We start from the raw sequence: 15,633 nt of genomic DNA, 5'->3' as shown, positions 1-15,633 counted from the left end.
TGAATGGAGTTTAAAAACGTTTTAAAGACAAGAGTGCTACTTTGAGCAGGATGCGGTTCACTTTGGGGTGAGGAAGGGACAGGATCTCTCGTCATCGATAACAGCACAACACAGAACAAAGCATTTAACCAGATGATAAAGATTGATGCCATGGAACAATACTTTTTTAAATGGCTGGCTAAAGTTTTGCTTGCTGATCAGCCCTTAAGCACCTAAATAAACAGCCTGATTCCCAAAAGCATTCTCATAGCAGTAGATCTTCCATGAAATTAGCTTTAAAAAAAAAAAAAAAAACCAAAACAAACAGGAGGCTGATTTGGGAGTTTTATGTTAGGCTCCTTTCCTGACAATCTTAAATTGGAGTTTTTATGATTGATAAGAATTGTATATTTATAAATTCTTCTCCAAGATGGAATTGCTTTCCCACAGACAGCACCAGCGTGCGTTTGCAGAGGCAGGCTTCGGTACCCGACGGCGATCCTTGATGTGTGCCTGTCCTTGCCCCCCAAGGACCTGTGAGGTCCCATCACACTTTGATCATGTAATCTGTCAGCAACCTGAACCCACTAGATTTTTGCAACGGGAGGGGAAAGGTTTCCAAAGCTGGGCTGGGGGTTATGGCAGGCTGCATCCATGCTGGCAGGGAGGTGAGACCCCCGCGTGTACCTTTGTCCCACCCACCCTGGTTCCTGGAGGAAGGCCACCGGGTGACCAGGGCAGGGCAGGAGGTCTAGTACACGCCATTGGGTCCTTGGAGCATGTGCATCCCCTCCCCAGCCAAAACACCAGCCTCCTGGAGGCTGTGCCTCGTTTGTTGCCCAACGTTCTGCAGTCATATACACGGCTCCCTGTTCAATAGCACGTGTTGTCTTGTTGCATCTGCATTAAAAACTGGATTTAAATTTGTTTAAGAGGTTGCCAGCTGTGTTTTAAGGAAGCAGGAGCAGCTGGAAACAAGCAAGAAGCAGTTTCCAGTAGCCAGTTTGCTCACCACGTGGCATCACCACCAGCTCTGCAAACTGCTACTGTGTCCGGGACCATTTTTTCAAAATCCTGAGTGATGGCATGCTTCGTTTCGTGCCCTCTGACTGCACTGTTCAATTTCTGAAACGAAGACAGGAGCAAGAAAAATAAAGCTTATATCGAAGGACCAAGCGTTCAGTTTGTTGTAAATTAGCATCTTTCTATTAGTTGATGGCATTGGAAGCAAGCTGTGGAAATCCTTTTTTGACAAAAGACGCTATAAAAATTTGATATGTGATTTTGTACTGCCAATTATTGTAAAAGCAAAATGCAGCATTTTATAATGGAGCTACTGCTTAATGCTGTTCTCTTTTTCTTTTTCCCTTCAAATCAGATATTTATCTTTGAGAATAACATCTATTACTGTGCCCATGTGGGGAAACAAGCCATCCGAGTGGTCTCCACAGGAAAGGAAGGTGTTATTTTCAATGGGCTCAGCGACTGGCTGTATGAAGGTAGGACGCGACATTTAGGGCAGCAGCTAGTTATGAGTTTGAGTTACACTCTAGAACTGGCTGGAATTAGATGTTCAACATTGCATTTCTAGGGACTGGTGGACCACAGAGCTGAAAATCTGCTATTCTAACTGTTGCTTGAAGTGCTGGACTGGAAATAATGTGAAATGATGTAAGAATTCTGTTTTCAGGCTGTTTTTCTTTCCCTTAGTCCAAAGGTAATAAATCACCAAGCTTTAATGAACAGAACTGCTTCATTATTTAATGGCACCTGCAATCACTCATAGACGTGCCAGTTTTCAAATCACAGAAAAGGACAGAAATGGGGAAGGAAAGGGGGTTTATTTTAAAGGAAGAAGCAAGGAAACAATTTTACTCGATTGGTTGTTTTCCACATCACTAGGTGGCCCTGGAAGCTGCCCAGATCTTGCTACCTGAAAATTTGCTGAAAGGAGACAGGTCCTCACAGTAACTGGCTTCTTCCCCTTGAAATTGGCCTGATGGAGTAGAGGATCATCACCGGAGCACTGCTTTGCTTTGGTCCTTTCAGCTGGCAAACAGCCCTTTAGGTGTCTGTGAGCAGCTGCTTGCAAAATAATTTCACCTGCTCACTGGCTTAGGAGAGGACCCCAGCCATCCCCAGCTCTTTTGGGGGATGCTACAGGCTCTTAAGCTAATGCTTTATTGGAATTAAAATCAAAATATGTATATGACATATATATGTGTGTGTGTTATATATATATAAAAAACCATAGCTGGCTAATGCTGCCAGCAGTTCCTTTTCACAAGGATTTGGTTTTGGGACCTGGAAGTGTCTCTTTCCTGTGACAGTTTCCCTCTAAAGTCACACTTTCTCCTGCAGGTCCCAGCACAGTCCTGAGCTTTTCTTACCTCTACAGAAGGAATTGTCCAGATACATCTATTAACTGTGCCCTGTTCGCTGCTCCCAGTTTCCTTGAGGCTTAACGGAACAGAATAAGTTGCAAAATGCCATTCGTCCTTAATTGGTGTAAAAATATGAATCACTCCTTAAATTACTCTGTATCAGAGCTAAGCTGGGGCTGTTAGACTCAAAAACGAAGGAATTAAAATCAATTATTTTGTTTGCCACTCCCAGAGAAGCTGGTCCCATAAATCAGTGTACAAACTCATCAGACACATCAGTGGAAAAAAATGATAGCGGTTTATATTACTTTTGATATTTAAATGTGTGTTTACACTGTACCACGGAATATTTGCAAGTGAATGTCCTCCTTGTGAAGCACTTCATAACCAGAGGAGTGGCTAAGAAGTTACAAAATGCTAATTTTCTTTAATTTTTCTTTACTTATTCATTTGTTGCCGAAGTTGTGGGCAGGCCTGTTTTGCTCTGTAGGTCAAATGTGCTTATTAGTACCCATATTTTGCTGATAAACATAATTTAGTGCATAAGGTCTTCTAACAGAGTCTCACACACAGCACCATGCTGGGAGGAGTTTGTCAAACCGGTGAACTTCAAGCACTCGGGCAAGCCCGTGATGACACTTGTTTTGCTGACGTGTATTTTTATTCAATTATGGGATTGCTCAGCCAGTTTCTTGGCTGACATTGACTTTCAGGTTTGTCCTTTATAATGAACTTTCATGTTAGCTTTATGTTAATGTACTGGGATAAGAAATTAATCTGTGATGAAATGCGGTCTGGATATACCAAGCCAGGTTCTGTAACCTCTCTGGGCAGCATGTACAGAGTAGGACCACTGAACCTGCTGTTCACTGGGAGTACGTTTTGCAGAAATCTGGATATAGCATCCCTTTGGAAACGTCACTTTGTGTCAAAGTATGGCTTATATTGAAATAAAAACTTCTCTTACTTCACAAGCAAGGTGTGGAAGGACCCAAAGGAAAACCTGAGCTATAAATGTTCCCAGGTTATGGGGTGCAGAATCCAAAACCAAATCCAGAGCTGGACTGTGTGAGCTGAGCACTACATCACTGGTGCAGTCCTCGTGGAGGTGAACCTGGGAGTGGCGTCAGGGCTGAGGATTCACGGCAGATGCTTGAAGAAGGTGTGGGGCCATGGGATCAGATGGGTCTGCAGTGGTCAGATATCAGCTCTCTGAATGCATGGATGAATGGAGTGGGGTCCAAGAAGAAATCATGTTGCATGGTGGTAAATGGCGAAGGACCACTGGGAGATGGATGACATCTCCCCACCGGAGTCCGTGGGAATTCAGGCATCATTGTCAGTGAGGCTTTTTTCAGTTTTACCCTAGCAGCAGCTGGGATGCTCTGCCAACACACTATTACCGGCACCTTTATTTTTTCAAATTCTCTCCTTTCCTTGTGTGCCTCCTAGTCAGTGGGATAAACAGAAAAAACATTTTAAATCCAAGCTCACCTGACTGGAGTTGCTTGATATCTGGTCAAGGGTCAAAATTTACAAGGTCAAGGCTATTTGTCCTCTTTCCCCATTCCCACTGACGTTTATAAATGTGTCTTCCCCACCTCCCCAACGGATCCGGGTGGGATGCTCAGGCCCATGTTTGTTTGCGCTGCTGCTGTCTCGGCGAGCTACCGAGATGAGCGCTGAGCATATGTAGAAATCTCGCTCCATCTGTGCCGCCATCTCCAGCAGACAGTCTGGAAAGGAGCTGTGAGGAACGCTGAGGTGGGATCACGGCTAGTTTAGCGCACTCCTCTTCCCTCGTGTGCTCTTTTTGTTGCTGAAGTTCACCACCTCCGGCAGCGGCAGCCGAGCCTCCCCGCAGCACCCGCCGGGTTACTGTGGCAGCTCACAACCTGCTTCTCACTTTCTCTAAAGGCAGCCTGCGCGCACACACACACACACACAGTCTTGGTGCTTCCTATTTGAGGAAGCCAATTTTTAAGATCTTTTCTCGTAATCGGCAAAAGCCCCACGCTTTCCAAGAGCTTTTTTCACAGTGCGCTGCGGAGATCCCAGTCCCAGCAGTGCCACCATTCCAGGTAACTCCTGATGCTTCACATGAATGGTGGACCCAGAGGGAACACTTTTCTTCAGAACATGATTGCTTTTGTCACGACGGAATAGATGCACTGTACTATTAATCACAGGTTTTTACTAAGTCCGGAAGCAGAGCAGACCTGGAGTAGGTTTGACAGGCTTTTTGTCCTGGAAAAATGCAGAAGTTCATTTCAATTCAAGTTAAGCTCTGCTTTTGTACACCTGCCAAAGGGGAAAAAATTTCTTCAAGGTATTTATGCTGATCTGTAGACTTTTGATAATATAGTGAAAAACATTTCAAATCAATCAGAGCTTAATCTACTTAGTGTATTTAGCTGGAGGGTTATAGATTGATACATAGATTACTGTAACATGAAAGCATAGATTAAACACGGCTTTTATTACTAAAATAAGCATTGACAATGTTTTCATAGTCTGACAACATTTTCAGAGCTGTGTCTGGTAGATGCTTATACTAAAATGGAGTGATATCTTATAAAAGAGAGTTTAAAGTTCTGCAGCTGAAACCAGCTAAGCATTTAAATGCATAGCACTGGCAAAGAGTGTTTTATTTTTCTGTTTGCTGTATGATCAGTGTTGGTCTGAGAATATGTTTTAGCAACAATAAGGCTTAAAGAGAATTTTAAAACAAGTGGTGCTATAGCACAAAGTACTTTCAAAGCAATAGGGTAAGAGTATTTATATGTTCTTTATATATAGTAGTTTTATTAAAGTATTTTACATTTTAACAACTAAAGTGCAGGTAAAATTCATTTCATTTAAGCACTTTGTTACAGCACTCTTAACGAGAAATTAATTCTGTCATGGTGTAATTAAAGTATCTTCATTTGCTACCAGGCACTTGGGGAGATTGTTAGGTGCTATGAGAAAGGGTGGCAGCGAGGGGCTCTGCCAGAGGTCACCTGTGTGATTCTTCTCAGTGAGAAAGAGAACGTTGTGATGTCCCAATGCTGCACCTTGGAAGTTCACAGAATCACAGAATCATTAAGGTTGGAAAAGACCTTCAAAATCATCAAGTCCAACCATCAACCCAACACCACCATTGCCCACTAAACCATGTCCCGAAGCCCCACGTCCACATGTTTTTTGAACACCTCCCATGATGATGACTCCACCACCTCCCTGGGCAGCCTGTTCCAATGATTGACCACCCTCTCGGTGAAGAAATTTTTCCTAATATCCAATCTAAACCTCTCCAGGTGCAACTTGAGGCCATTTCTTCTCATCCTAGGAGTTCATTGAGTTTATTTGTGTTTGGGAGCATGTGATGCTGAATCCTGGGGAATGGGGCAGGAGGACCTCCCTCTGTGCTGGCACACTGCTGCCAGGCTGGGGACACCCCAAGAGGGTAATTCAGGGTCCCTTTATGTGGCTCTGCTGAGCAGGACAGAGACCTTTCCTGGGCTGCACTGCTAGAAAGTCTTGGTGTGACCTCCTTTGAGTAAGTGTGTTCACAGATAGAGCTACACAACTTCTGGAGAGCTACTTAGCATCTGAGCTTCTTGGAAATCATGCGGGAGCAGGATACAACCCAGTGGCATGTGCTCCTGTCACCAGTGGGAGGGGAAGGAAGGATTTTCACCTGTAGATGGGCCTGTCCTACACATAGAGTGTGAAACTGAGGGTTTTCCTTGTGTTTTGCTGCATGTGTCCTCAGATGTAGGAGTAGTCGCTTAGAAGCTATTTTGCAACTTGGTCTGCAGGACACATTTTGGGGGTTTTAGGGATTTTGGTTGCAAAAGGAAGAATTGCACATGAGTTACTCCCTCATCCCATGTCACTGTTGGAGCGCTCAGAAGGTTTTGTCCTGTAAGTCTCTAAATACCATCCCCAAGTGAGCATCCCCATTACAGACATAGTCCTGACACTGGGGCTGTGACGTCTCATCTGGATGTCTCCTCATCCTCACGTCAGCAAGAACCACATCTGGCACTAGCTTACATGGCATGGTTTCAAACTCTTAATGTAAGATTAGCTATACATATTGATCATTTAAAACTGATACTGTGCTCTGTTGAGCTTAGTGCACAGCGGTGTTGCTGTGCTTTATTTTTGGCTAGGGAGCAAGAGGAGCAGTGAAAAAAGAATCTCGTTTGGCGATGATTCGTATGCCTTATTAATCTTCATTCTGTCTGCATCTTACGTTATCACCAACAGATCCTCTTCTGTGACTTCGCAGTGACACCTGGTGGGAGAGGCCAGGATGTCATCGTCATTAAGACGATGAAACTGCAAAATTTTTTGCTGCAAGATCTAGCAAAGGCTCACAATTTCCCCTCAGATACATTTCCCTGAAACTCTCTCTGAGCTTATGGGAACTACACATCCAAAGATACTGGCTGATTCATGCTAATAGTGGTTCTGTTCCTTTTCTGGACTTTATAAAGAGAGGAAAGAGAACACAGTAGTAATAAAGAATATATTTTCCATAATTTAATTAGCATCTCATAAAAATCAGAGGGTATATTTAGAACATGTATGGCTGGTCTCAAAGGTCTGTTGCCTGGTAGAAGCTGCCAAATCAAATAGCAGTTGCTTTGAGCAATATCTTTTATGCTTTTAGTATTTCAAGCAAGTGAAATAGATACATTTCTTAAGTTTAGAAGTATTAATCCTGGGACTCTGGAAATTATCCTAATACTAGGAACATGCTAGATAAGTCTGCCCAAACAGTGCCTTACCTAATTCGTCTGTGTGCTCAATTTTTCATTGTATAATATGAGAACGCTGAACTTCTGCTTGGAAATGGGAACTTTGATGATCAAATTATACCTGAATTTGAAAAGGGACATTCATAATTAGGCTGAAAGCAAGTAACTCCTAAATTCCTGTTCAGTGTCACCAGAGAAGCAGATCAAATATCCTAATATTTCACGGTGTATGGCTAACCTTTCCCAGTAATTAGTAGCTCCAAGACCTGGTGGGGGAGAATGACATGAAGAATTAGACTGAGTCATCACTGAATTTTTTAAGATACTCTGGATAAATTAATCTCTTGCCAAAGGGATGCTAAAGCCAGGAGTCCAGACAGTAAAAGGGGACAGTCCTAATGGGAATACAAATGATTCCTTTTTTACAAGATATGTGAAGAATCACTGGGACAGCGAATACAGATTCTTGTTTGTTTGTTTTTAAGAACTTCCACATTTTCAGTTGCAGAGAAAATACTTCATGGAGGTGGATAAATTGCAGTTCTACACATCTATGGCATAAAGGAGGTAGGGCAACACTTGGCACTGGGAAATGGCCTCGGATAGTGCCACAAATGCACCCCAAGTCTAAGAGTCACTAGTTTGTCCTCAAGTACATGCTGATGTTATTCAGGGCTTCTGGGGAAGCTGCGTGGAATTTGGTCCCTCATTTCTGTGCCTGTTCAGGCGAGGGAGTGAAGCCAGTGTGGTGCTTCAGTGACATTGTCACCATATTAAAATAGAAAAATTTCCTCTCTTTTGCATATTGAACATCATTCAGTGTTGCCCATTCAGTACATGGAGCTGCTGTCTAGCACTTGGGGCCGTACAATTCCCAGGTAGCCATTATTTAGCTGCCTATTGAAAATGTAGGCAACTATTTGTTGGTGCACCTTTATTTGCATGCTCATTTACACCAAACGTGCATAAAACCTGGCTGTTTCAGTTGCAGTCAAAATAAGAATAAAGAGCAGTTCTTGACCTCAGCCATGCGTTTGAAGTGGATATTTCCACCATAAATAACTCTGTTAACCTTAAATTTCACCCAGTCATGTCATGAAAGATTTGGTAGAAGTTCCCTCAACTTCTTGCTTTGGTGGAGGTTCGCCTGTCGCAGGGAAGCTTGCGTTATCGATTGCATCATCAGGAGCAGGCTTCTGGCCCTTCTCAGCTGGCTAAGGTCAGGGAACATGGAACCATTTGCAATGCACATTGCGAATGCCTGCCTAGATATCAGCAAGCTCCTGAAAACTTTGAGGTGTGCTGTTACCTGGCCTGGCTTCAAAATCCAGCACCGCACCACAATAAACCTCGCCAGTTCTAGCCCAGTCTTTAACCTTCCCTTTCTGCAGAAGGTTGTTTGGAAGGGGCTGCCAGCCAAACCCAACACCTGTCATCCTCTAATTTTTGGGTCACCATCATTCAGGCTTCAGGATGGCTTTTGGAAGGAAAACAGTGGTGGAAGGAAGCCAGATGTCCGTCCTGAGGCCACGGATCAGCCAGCAGCTGCCAGTACGCTTAAGTCAAAGAAGTGTTCAGCGAGTGAAGCTGGTGTTTGCACTGGAGCTTGCACCCTCCTTTCACACAGGTCCTATTTAAAAGGGCGTTTCTTGAAGAGGAGCTCTGAGCCTCGGTGCATCTCTTGGCATCGTTCTTGGAGGCAAGACCTTGATGCTAGCTCAGCTCGGGCTGATAAGGGAAAAGAAAATTCTCCTTTCTAGAATTAAGTACTGTGCATCCAGATATAATCCAGCCTGGTCACAGTCAGAGGGAAGACTTTAAATAAGTCTCAACTGTCTTTATAATATTTTAGGTAGTTTCTTATTGTTCCATGCGGTCTCTTGCAATTCATTCTTTACTGGATGAAATTCTTTCTTTGTTGGATGAAATCATCCAATCATTGTTGGATGATTTCTATACACTTGCAGTAATAGTAAAAATAAAAATGTCATACTCTGCTGTTACCAGTATTTTAATTTGATTTTATGATAAGTCAACACTCGTCTGCGTTGCAACAAATTGTGAGTGACTTGTTCAGCTCTGCTTCGCTATGTGATTAAAGAGATTATTGAAATTTATACGTATCTTTTCCTGAAGATAGATTTGCAGTCTATATAGCAAACGTAAGAGCACAAATTGTGTTCAATTGCAGGAGTTTAAATGCAGACTAATTTCTGCAGATTTAGTTGAGATGTGCAACTTCCCACAAAATTTAACCAGATGCTGTGGTAGAATCTCTTCTCTTTTCCACTATTATTTTACTGCTGCTGCTTTGTCAGGGATACAGTTACCTCTTCAATTACCTTATAAGAGAAAAGAGCTACCCAGTTTGCAACGAAATTAAACCAAATTATTTAGCTATTGTTCTGCTCAAGCAAGAACATGTGAATAAAAATGGAAAATTGACAAATAAAATATGAAGAACAATATCGGAGTATGAAAGTAGCATCTGAAAATAGTGTATCACCAAGTCAAATATTCCTACAAAATGGTGTATTAAAAGTTGTATAACGGAGCTATTAGGGCTTTCCACTCGTACGTGAGTTCTATTTCTCTGCACCAAAGCCATTTACAGTAGCCTTGGGTTAAATACTGTATTGGAGATCTGTACCCCCATTTTCTGATTATGCTAGTATTTTTAATAACTAATTAGTATACTAGCACTTTAAATATTGCAGAATAGATTTTCACCTATGCCATGCTAATCTGAAGTCTCGAGTAACTCCATGGAAGCTAATGGTGGTGCTCTGGATCTGCACCAGGGTGCCAAACACGAGGGTCTTGCTGTAAAATTTGTTGCAAACAAAATATATTAAATTGACATTATTTCCAGAAAAAGATTGTGAGTGTTAGAGAATACTTGCAAATTCAGTCAATTTTGAGACCTATATTTTTCCTCCATAAAATCGTATCTGTGGTTTGATATGATAAAACACGAAGAATGCATTTAGGTGATCAGGTTCACTAAGGATAACACGAAAATACTCCTGTGTCGGTAGAATTGAGCTGGTGGCTGTGACACACATAAGAGTCTTCCAGGCTGTAGAATGCTGTAGAAGATAAAAGAAATTGGGTTAATTTGTGCAGAAACTATGTACATGAATATTGAGGGAAAATGTATCTGTTAGGGCATGTTGCCCAGGGGTGCTGTAGGGATCTCTGTCCTGGGGTATTTTTAATAGTGAATTAGACAGGTTTTTGTCACAGGCTGTTGAAATAAACATCAATCCTGTTTCAGTGCAAGAAGGGAATTACAAAATTTCTTTGGGCTGGTTCTAGACCTAAAGTTATACGATTTTATGTATAGCTTTTTCTGATCTCTTTGTAGTTAAACATGTTGGCTCTGAAATTATGAAGCCACTGTAGGAGCTTTTGGAATATCCCTTCTTAAGTTACAGGATACTCGTTTTTATGTACAATAGGCTACATACACATAACCTGCTCGTACAAATGTAGGGAATGGAGGTCTTTATCATGATAAATTTGCATTTATGTCAATATTCCCCTGAGGAAAATTGGTGGTTTTCTTCTTCTGAGGATATCTGTGGACTTTCTGTTGAAAAACATGTTTTAAAGAAAACAAGCAAGCTTAATATTTCTGAAGTGCTGAAATCAAGAAGTGATTAAAAGGACAGAAAGAACAACTACAGAAATTTTACGTTAGTGCATAATTCCATCAATTTGACCTGAAAATAAAATTTCTGGATTTTTTTTTCTTGATGCACCAGTTCTTCCTTAGTGCAGCCTTGTTTATGGAAATTCAGGGGCCAGTGCAAAAACTGCAGGCTATTTAAATAGCTATCCTCTTTGTCTCACTGCTCCTTGGCCTGAATAAAGAGTACATGCTGTAAAAAAAAAAAGCAAAAGTAAATGTGCTCTGTCCAAATTAGAATGAGTGAAAGCTACATGAAAGAGATTAAAATTCTGCTGAGAAATGTGATTCTCCCTAGAGATTTGGCCTATCCATTGTTGTATAATAGTAGCAAAATCAAAAGAATATCAGAAATAATGACAGAAGTCAGCTCATCATTTCTGTACATCAGCTCTCCTAATGGAAAAAAAAAAAAAAGGGCAAAAAACTAACCTGAAGTGCAGTTGAAAACCTACAAGTCCAAATCTTAATATCAGCTGGAAACAGTCACAGGTCAGAGCGGGTCTTTGGGTGGAAAAGCAGAGGAGGTAACGACCTGTGAAAGGCAAAGGGCCGGTTACTGCCCAGGGCTGGCTGGGACGAGGGTCCCCCCGCAGAGCTGAAGCCCACTCTTCCCTCCAGCAGAACCGGCGGGAGGTTAAATCCTCGTATGGGAAAAACGACCTTCAATGTTCCTGTCTGTGCTGCGTGTGCTTGCCGTTGCGTGAGGAACGACAACCAGCGTGCTCGGATCCTGGTACTGGGAAAACGAGACTGGTTTCTTTGCACCAGCATTTCAGCTACCAGCTCTCCACTGGACGGGGTCTGGAGACTTTTAGTGCAGGAGACATGTGGGTGTTCCACTACAAGGTGTTTTTCAAACTGGGGCAAAGCAGCCCAGTGGCGACTGCAACGTTGATACCAACCAAGACATGGAGGTGACTGTACCTGGATTTTGCTCTGGATCAGGAGAACTGAAGAACTAGGGCAGATCTTTAAAGCAATCAGATTGACATACCAGCAGTTCCTGAAAGATAAAGCATCCAGGGATTATATCACCCTCAACACTAAATTAGTTTATGTTGCTATAAGTAACTACCATATGGCGTAGCTTCTGCACCAGCTGTTTTCCAGTCTTCCATGGGTACAGGTCTACAGGAGAAACTATGCCACAGAGTTAACAGCAATTAGAAAAGTGGAGGAAAATAGCGTATTTTAAACAGGATCTTAAAACTTTCAGACGGGTAAGTAGTAAAATACAAGTGGCCAGGTACGCGTTGGCTGCTGTGTGCCAGGCTGGGGACATCAGGAGCCTACAAACAGGCTGTCTCTGCAGCGGGGCGGCTTGTCGGGGTCACAGCGGCTCCGGCTCTGGGACAGCAGGCACCGAATCCCGGCGGGCGGCAGAAACCTTTAGTCTAAGTGGGTCCCGGTATCCTGGGATGCGGGCTGAGTTCTGCGGGGACTGAGCGGCGCGGTGACCGGTGGGAGATGTTTTCCTTCAAACCCGTGGGAAGCAACGCTCCGACCTGGCACCCTGCTCTGCCTCCCTGCAGCCCTCGCCCGCACCCCCTGCGGGTTCTCGGGCTCCCGAGGTGGGGCGGTCGGTCACGAGGCAGAGCCAGACCATAGCGACCGCTCCAGGGTAAGGCTGAGGAATAAACCGGTGTTTCTACGTCCGCTCAGCTCTGCAGCTTCCGGCAAGAACAGCGGCCACCGCTTGTGTCTTCCCCAGCCTCTTTGCCTGCTTTCCGCTCTTTCCGTTGCCAAATGGGTTTCCAACTTTGAGAAGTTCCACGGCACAGCAGGGCCACGCAGAGCTGGGTTTGATGCCGTTCTGCCCATATCTTTTCTTCTAAAGGGGTCACAGCCATTTCTGTGTTCATCTGTGTCGTCTTGGTGCTGAATGATCACGCTTTCAGCCAGCTTGTGCTACCAGCTCAGCAAGCTGGTCGTTTGCACACCAGAAAATTATGATTAGACTACCTTTTTCTTTTTCTTTTTTTTTGTCTGGATAGTGACTGTAAACTTGTTGTGTCCTAATCCCCAATCATAAAAAGTTTTAAGACCATGAAAGTTCTTGCATGTCGCTCGGCACTGGAAAATTTCAGTTTATTGTTTTGAGTCCTATCAAAGAGCAGAACAATACAAAATGCTGCTAAGAGCTAAATACTGTAATTTATCTATAACTATTTAAAATGCTTCTTATTAATGTCCTTCACTGTGGATTTTGAAGGAATCTCTTTTCACTTTTTTAATGGCATTTTGAGATTTTAATGAGTGGAAGCATTGCACAGTACCGAAGCAAACTACCAAGTGCTCTGTGTTTTTATCCATAAAATTTCCTGTGATGTGTCGAGGTCTCATAGATGGTTTTGCAACTGTAGTGGCCATATGGATGTAAGCTACACAAAGAAAACATTTACCCTTTGTCTCACTGGGTAGTGATTATACAGCGAAGGGCAACCACTGCAGTCTGCTGGGCAGGGTATTTGAATTCCAATCTATGAGCAGAAAAATATTTCCCATAATTCACACAAATGTGCCAGAAAGGTAGCTGTAAAATTCACAATTACAATCTCATTTAGAGTGGACAATGCTCCAATTTATATATTAGATCCAGATCAAAATTATACAGTTAAGCAGAAGTTGATACCTCTAACAAATGTACATGTTCTTTTAACTTCTCTGAGTTTTGCTTCAAGATTTTTCCTTTGTTTTGAGTGTTTCCGCTGACTTATATAGTGTTGTGTTCTTGCATATAAACAATTAAGCCTTAAATCTGTGGTGCCTGGGCTGGGAACTAGAGAATAATACCTTTCTACTGAGACCTGATAATACTATATTGTAGTCTGAGAAGTATTAACACTTCTTCAAAAATGCAGGAAAAAATTTTACATTGTACTTTAGATCTAGACTATCTCTACATACTGATTAAAATGAAGTAGTAACAAATAGATTTTTTTTTTTCGTTTTCTCAGTAGCACAGTCATTTAAAATGAAGACTACAAGTTTACACCTTAGTGTGTTTTACAAAGGCCTGATCTCTCATGGATCACCTTTTCTTATGCATCTGTAATTCCTTTCCAGAGTGACTCTTTTACTGTGTTTTTTTTTGTTGTCGTCGTTGTTATGTACATATTCCTAATTTTTCTTTTTTGTTTTTCATGTGTTATTTTTAATCTGGGACTCTTTTTTTCCCCCCCCCCCAATTCCAATGGGGTAACAAAGACAACATAGACTAAAGGAGAGAGGTACTATCTTGGAGGGAAGGAGTTAATACCAAAGGGCATATGAATAAAGGAATAATTCCAGAGTGGTCCTCAAAACTTCATTAGAGATCAGAGAAACATGCAACATCGCATTAGCAAAGAGAAAAACTCTTATATAACAGGGTTTAATGCCCTTGGAAATGTTGCAGAGTTTATATGAAAAATAAACCCAACAATACTCTATTAAATTTATAGAGGAAATGGAAAGCAGAAACTCAGAGGACTGTAATTGCCACCTACAAATATGATCATTAGAGTGAGTAAGAAGTAATGAAGGAGGAAATCAGAGGCGACTCACCTCCTTAGCAGGAAGGTGGCAGCTACATTGCCATCGTGTGGTAAGACGATGGAGAGCTAGGAGCAGCCAGCTTCACCGTCAGGGTTCGATGGGAGTGCTGCAAACAGTCAGGAATCTGGAAGATTTGCTGGAAAACTCTGGTATGCAAATGGCACCCTGATTAGAAAGAAGCAATTGCGAGATGAAATCCTGAAATCCCATTTTGCTTTTGATTAGTGTGTACGGGCGGTTCTTTGGTGGTGTTTGTGGGTGTGGTTTTTTACTTGAATTTTGATTCAAAACTGTTACATGAAATATTCAGAGGAAAAGAAAAGTGAGCAGAGTGCAGAAAAGAATTTTTCAAAAGTTCTCTTTTTAAAATGAGGTCATTTATAAGCTTCTGTGAGTACAAAAATCCATCACTCTCTTGCACATCTTCTTGAAATCGTCTCCAAAGTTTCTGCATTAAGTTTGATTTTTCTCAAATTCTTCTGATAATCCTGGGATGCTTCCCAGTTCTATCACAGTTAGAAATATGAGCCTTAGTGTTTCACAAAGAACTTTTTAGAGCACACTGTATAGAAACTTAATTATTTTTCAAATGGGAAGCCTTCCAGTTCTGCCTGCAGCAGGATTTGGGATTCACAAAAGTGTGTCAGCTTGTTCTTTTCCCCCCAGCTTTAGATCGTAATTCTTCATGACGTGACAACTGGTCACTGTAGAAATTATTAGGATTCAAGAGCATGATTTCATAGCCTGAGTCGGATGAGCTTTTCACAATGCCCTTTTTTATCAGATTAACGCTGGCCCCCGGGCTGACCCGCAGCCAAGGAGAGCTGGGCGAGCCCCTCCTCCCAGACCGGGGGTTGCTGATGGCCTCGCTGGCTTTCTCCTCGGAGAGGTCTGTCCTGCTCCACTGCAAGGTCCGTTTCTTGTCTTCACTGTAGCGTGAACGTTTCTCTCATCCCTGGCGTGTATAACAGCACTTGCACGGGGTTGTTCGGGCACCCGTGTAACAAAGTGCGTAAACTTCATGCGAAATAGAGCGGTCGCCTTTGTAAGAACAGCTCTCCTCCTTAGCACCCACACACTTCTAGCTAAAATACAAGAATCAGATTAAGTGAGCATCACAGATGATGCTCAGCTATATCTCTTGGCACATGTCTAATTATGACCTTCACTGAGGCAATTATTCTGTCTTGATCTTAATGCCTTTTGCAACCATCAATTAATAAAACCTCACATAATGTCCTGGTAGAACAGGAATTATTACCATCTTTTTAGAAACAAGCAAACTGAG

General features: G+C 42.4%; 1 protein-coding gene across 4 annotated transcripts in view; it reads left to right on the top strand.

Annotated features, from left to right (window-relative positions):
- DPP6 (dipeptidyl peptidase like 6) overlaps positions 1 to 15,633 on the top strand; it is a gene marked incomplete at its 3' end in the record, with an annotated part of 523,189 nt that overhangs the window by 432,925 nt on the left and 74,631 nt on the right. For all 4 annotated transcript variants that reach the window (XM_081996368.1, XM_081996366.1, XM_081996369.1 and 1 more), the window contains one exon: positions 1,358 to 1,478. In XM_081996368.1, the coding sequence (XP_081852494.1) occupies positions 1,358 to 1,478 (121 nt within the window). The remainder of the gene's footprint in view (positions 1 to 1,357; positions 1,479 to 15,633) is intronic.

This window comes from Phaethon aethereus (assembly GCF_964289735.1).
Source record: "Phaethon aethereus genome assembly, chromosome: 2".
In the NCBI taxonomy this organism is placed as follows: Eukaryota; Metazoa; Chordata; class Aves; order Phaethontiformes; family Phaethontidae; genus Phaethon; species Phaethon aethereus.
The sequence above is the reverse complement of the archived record's forward strand: the minus strand, read 5'-3'. Positions and strand labels throughout refer to the sequence as shown.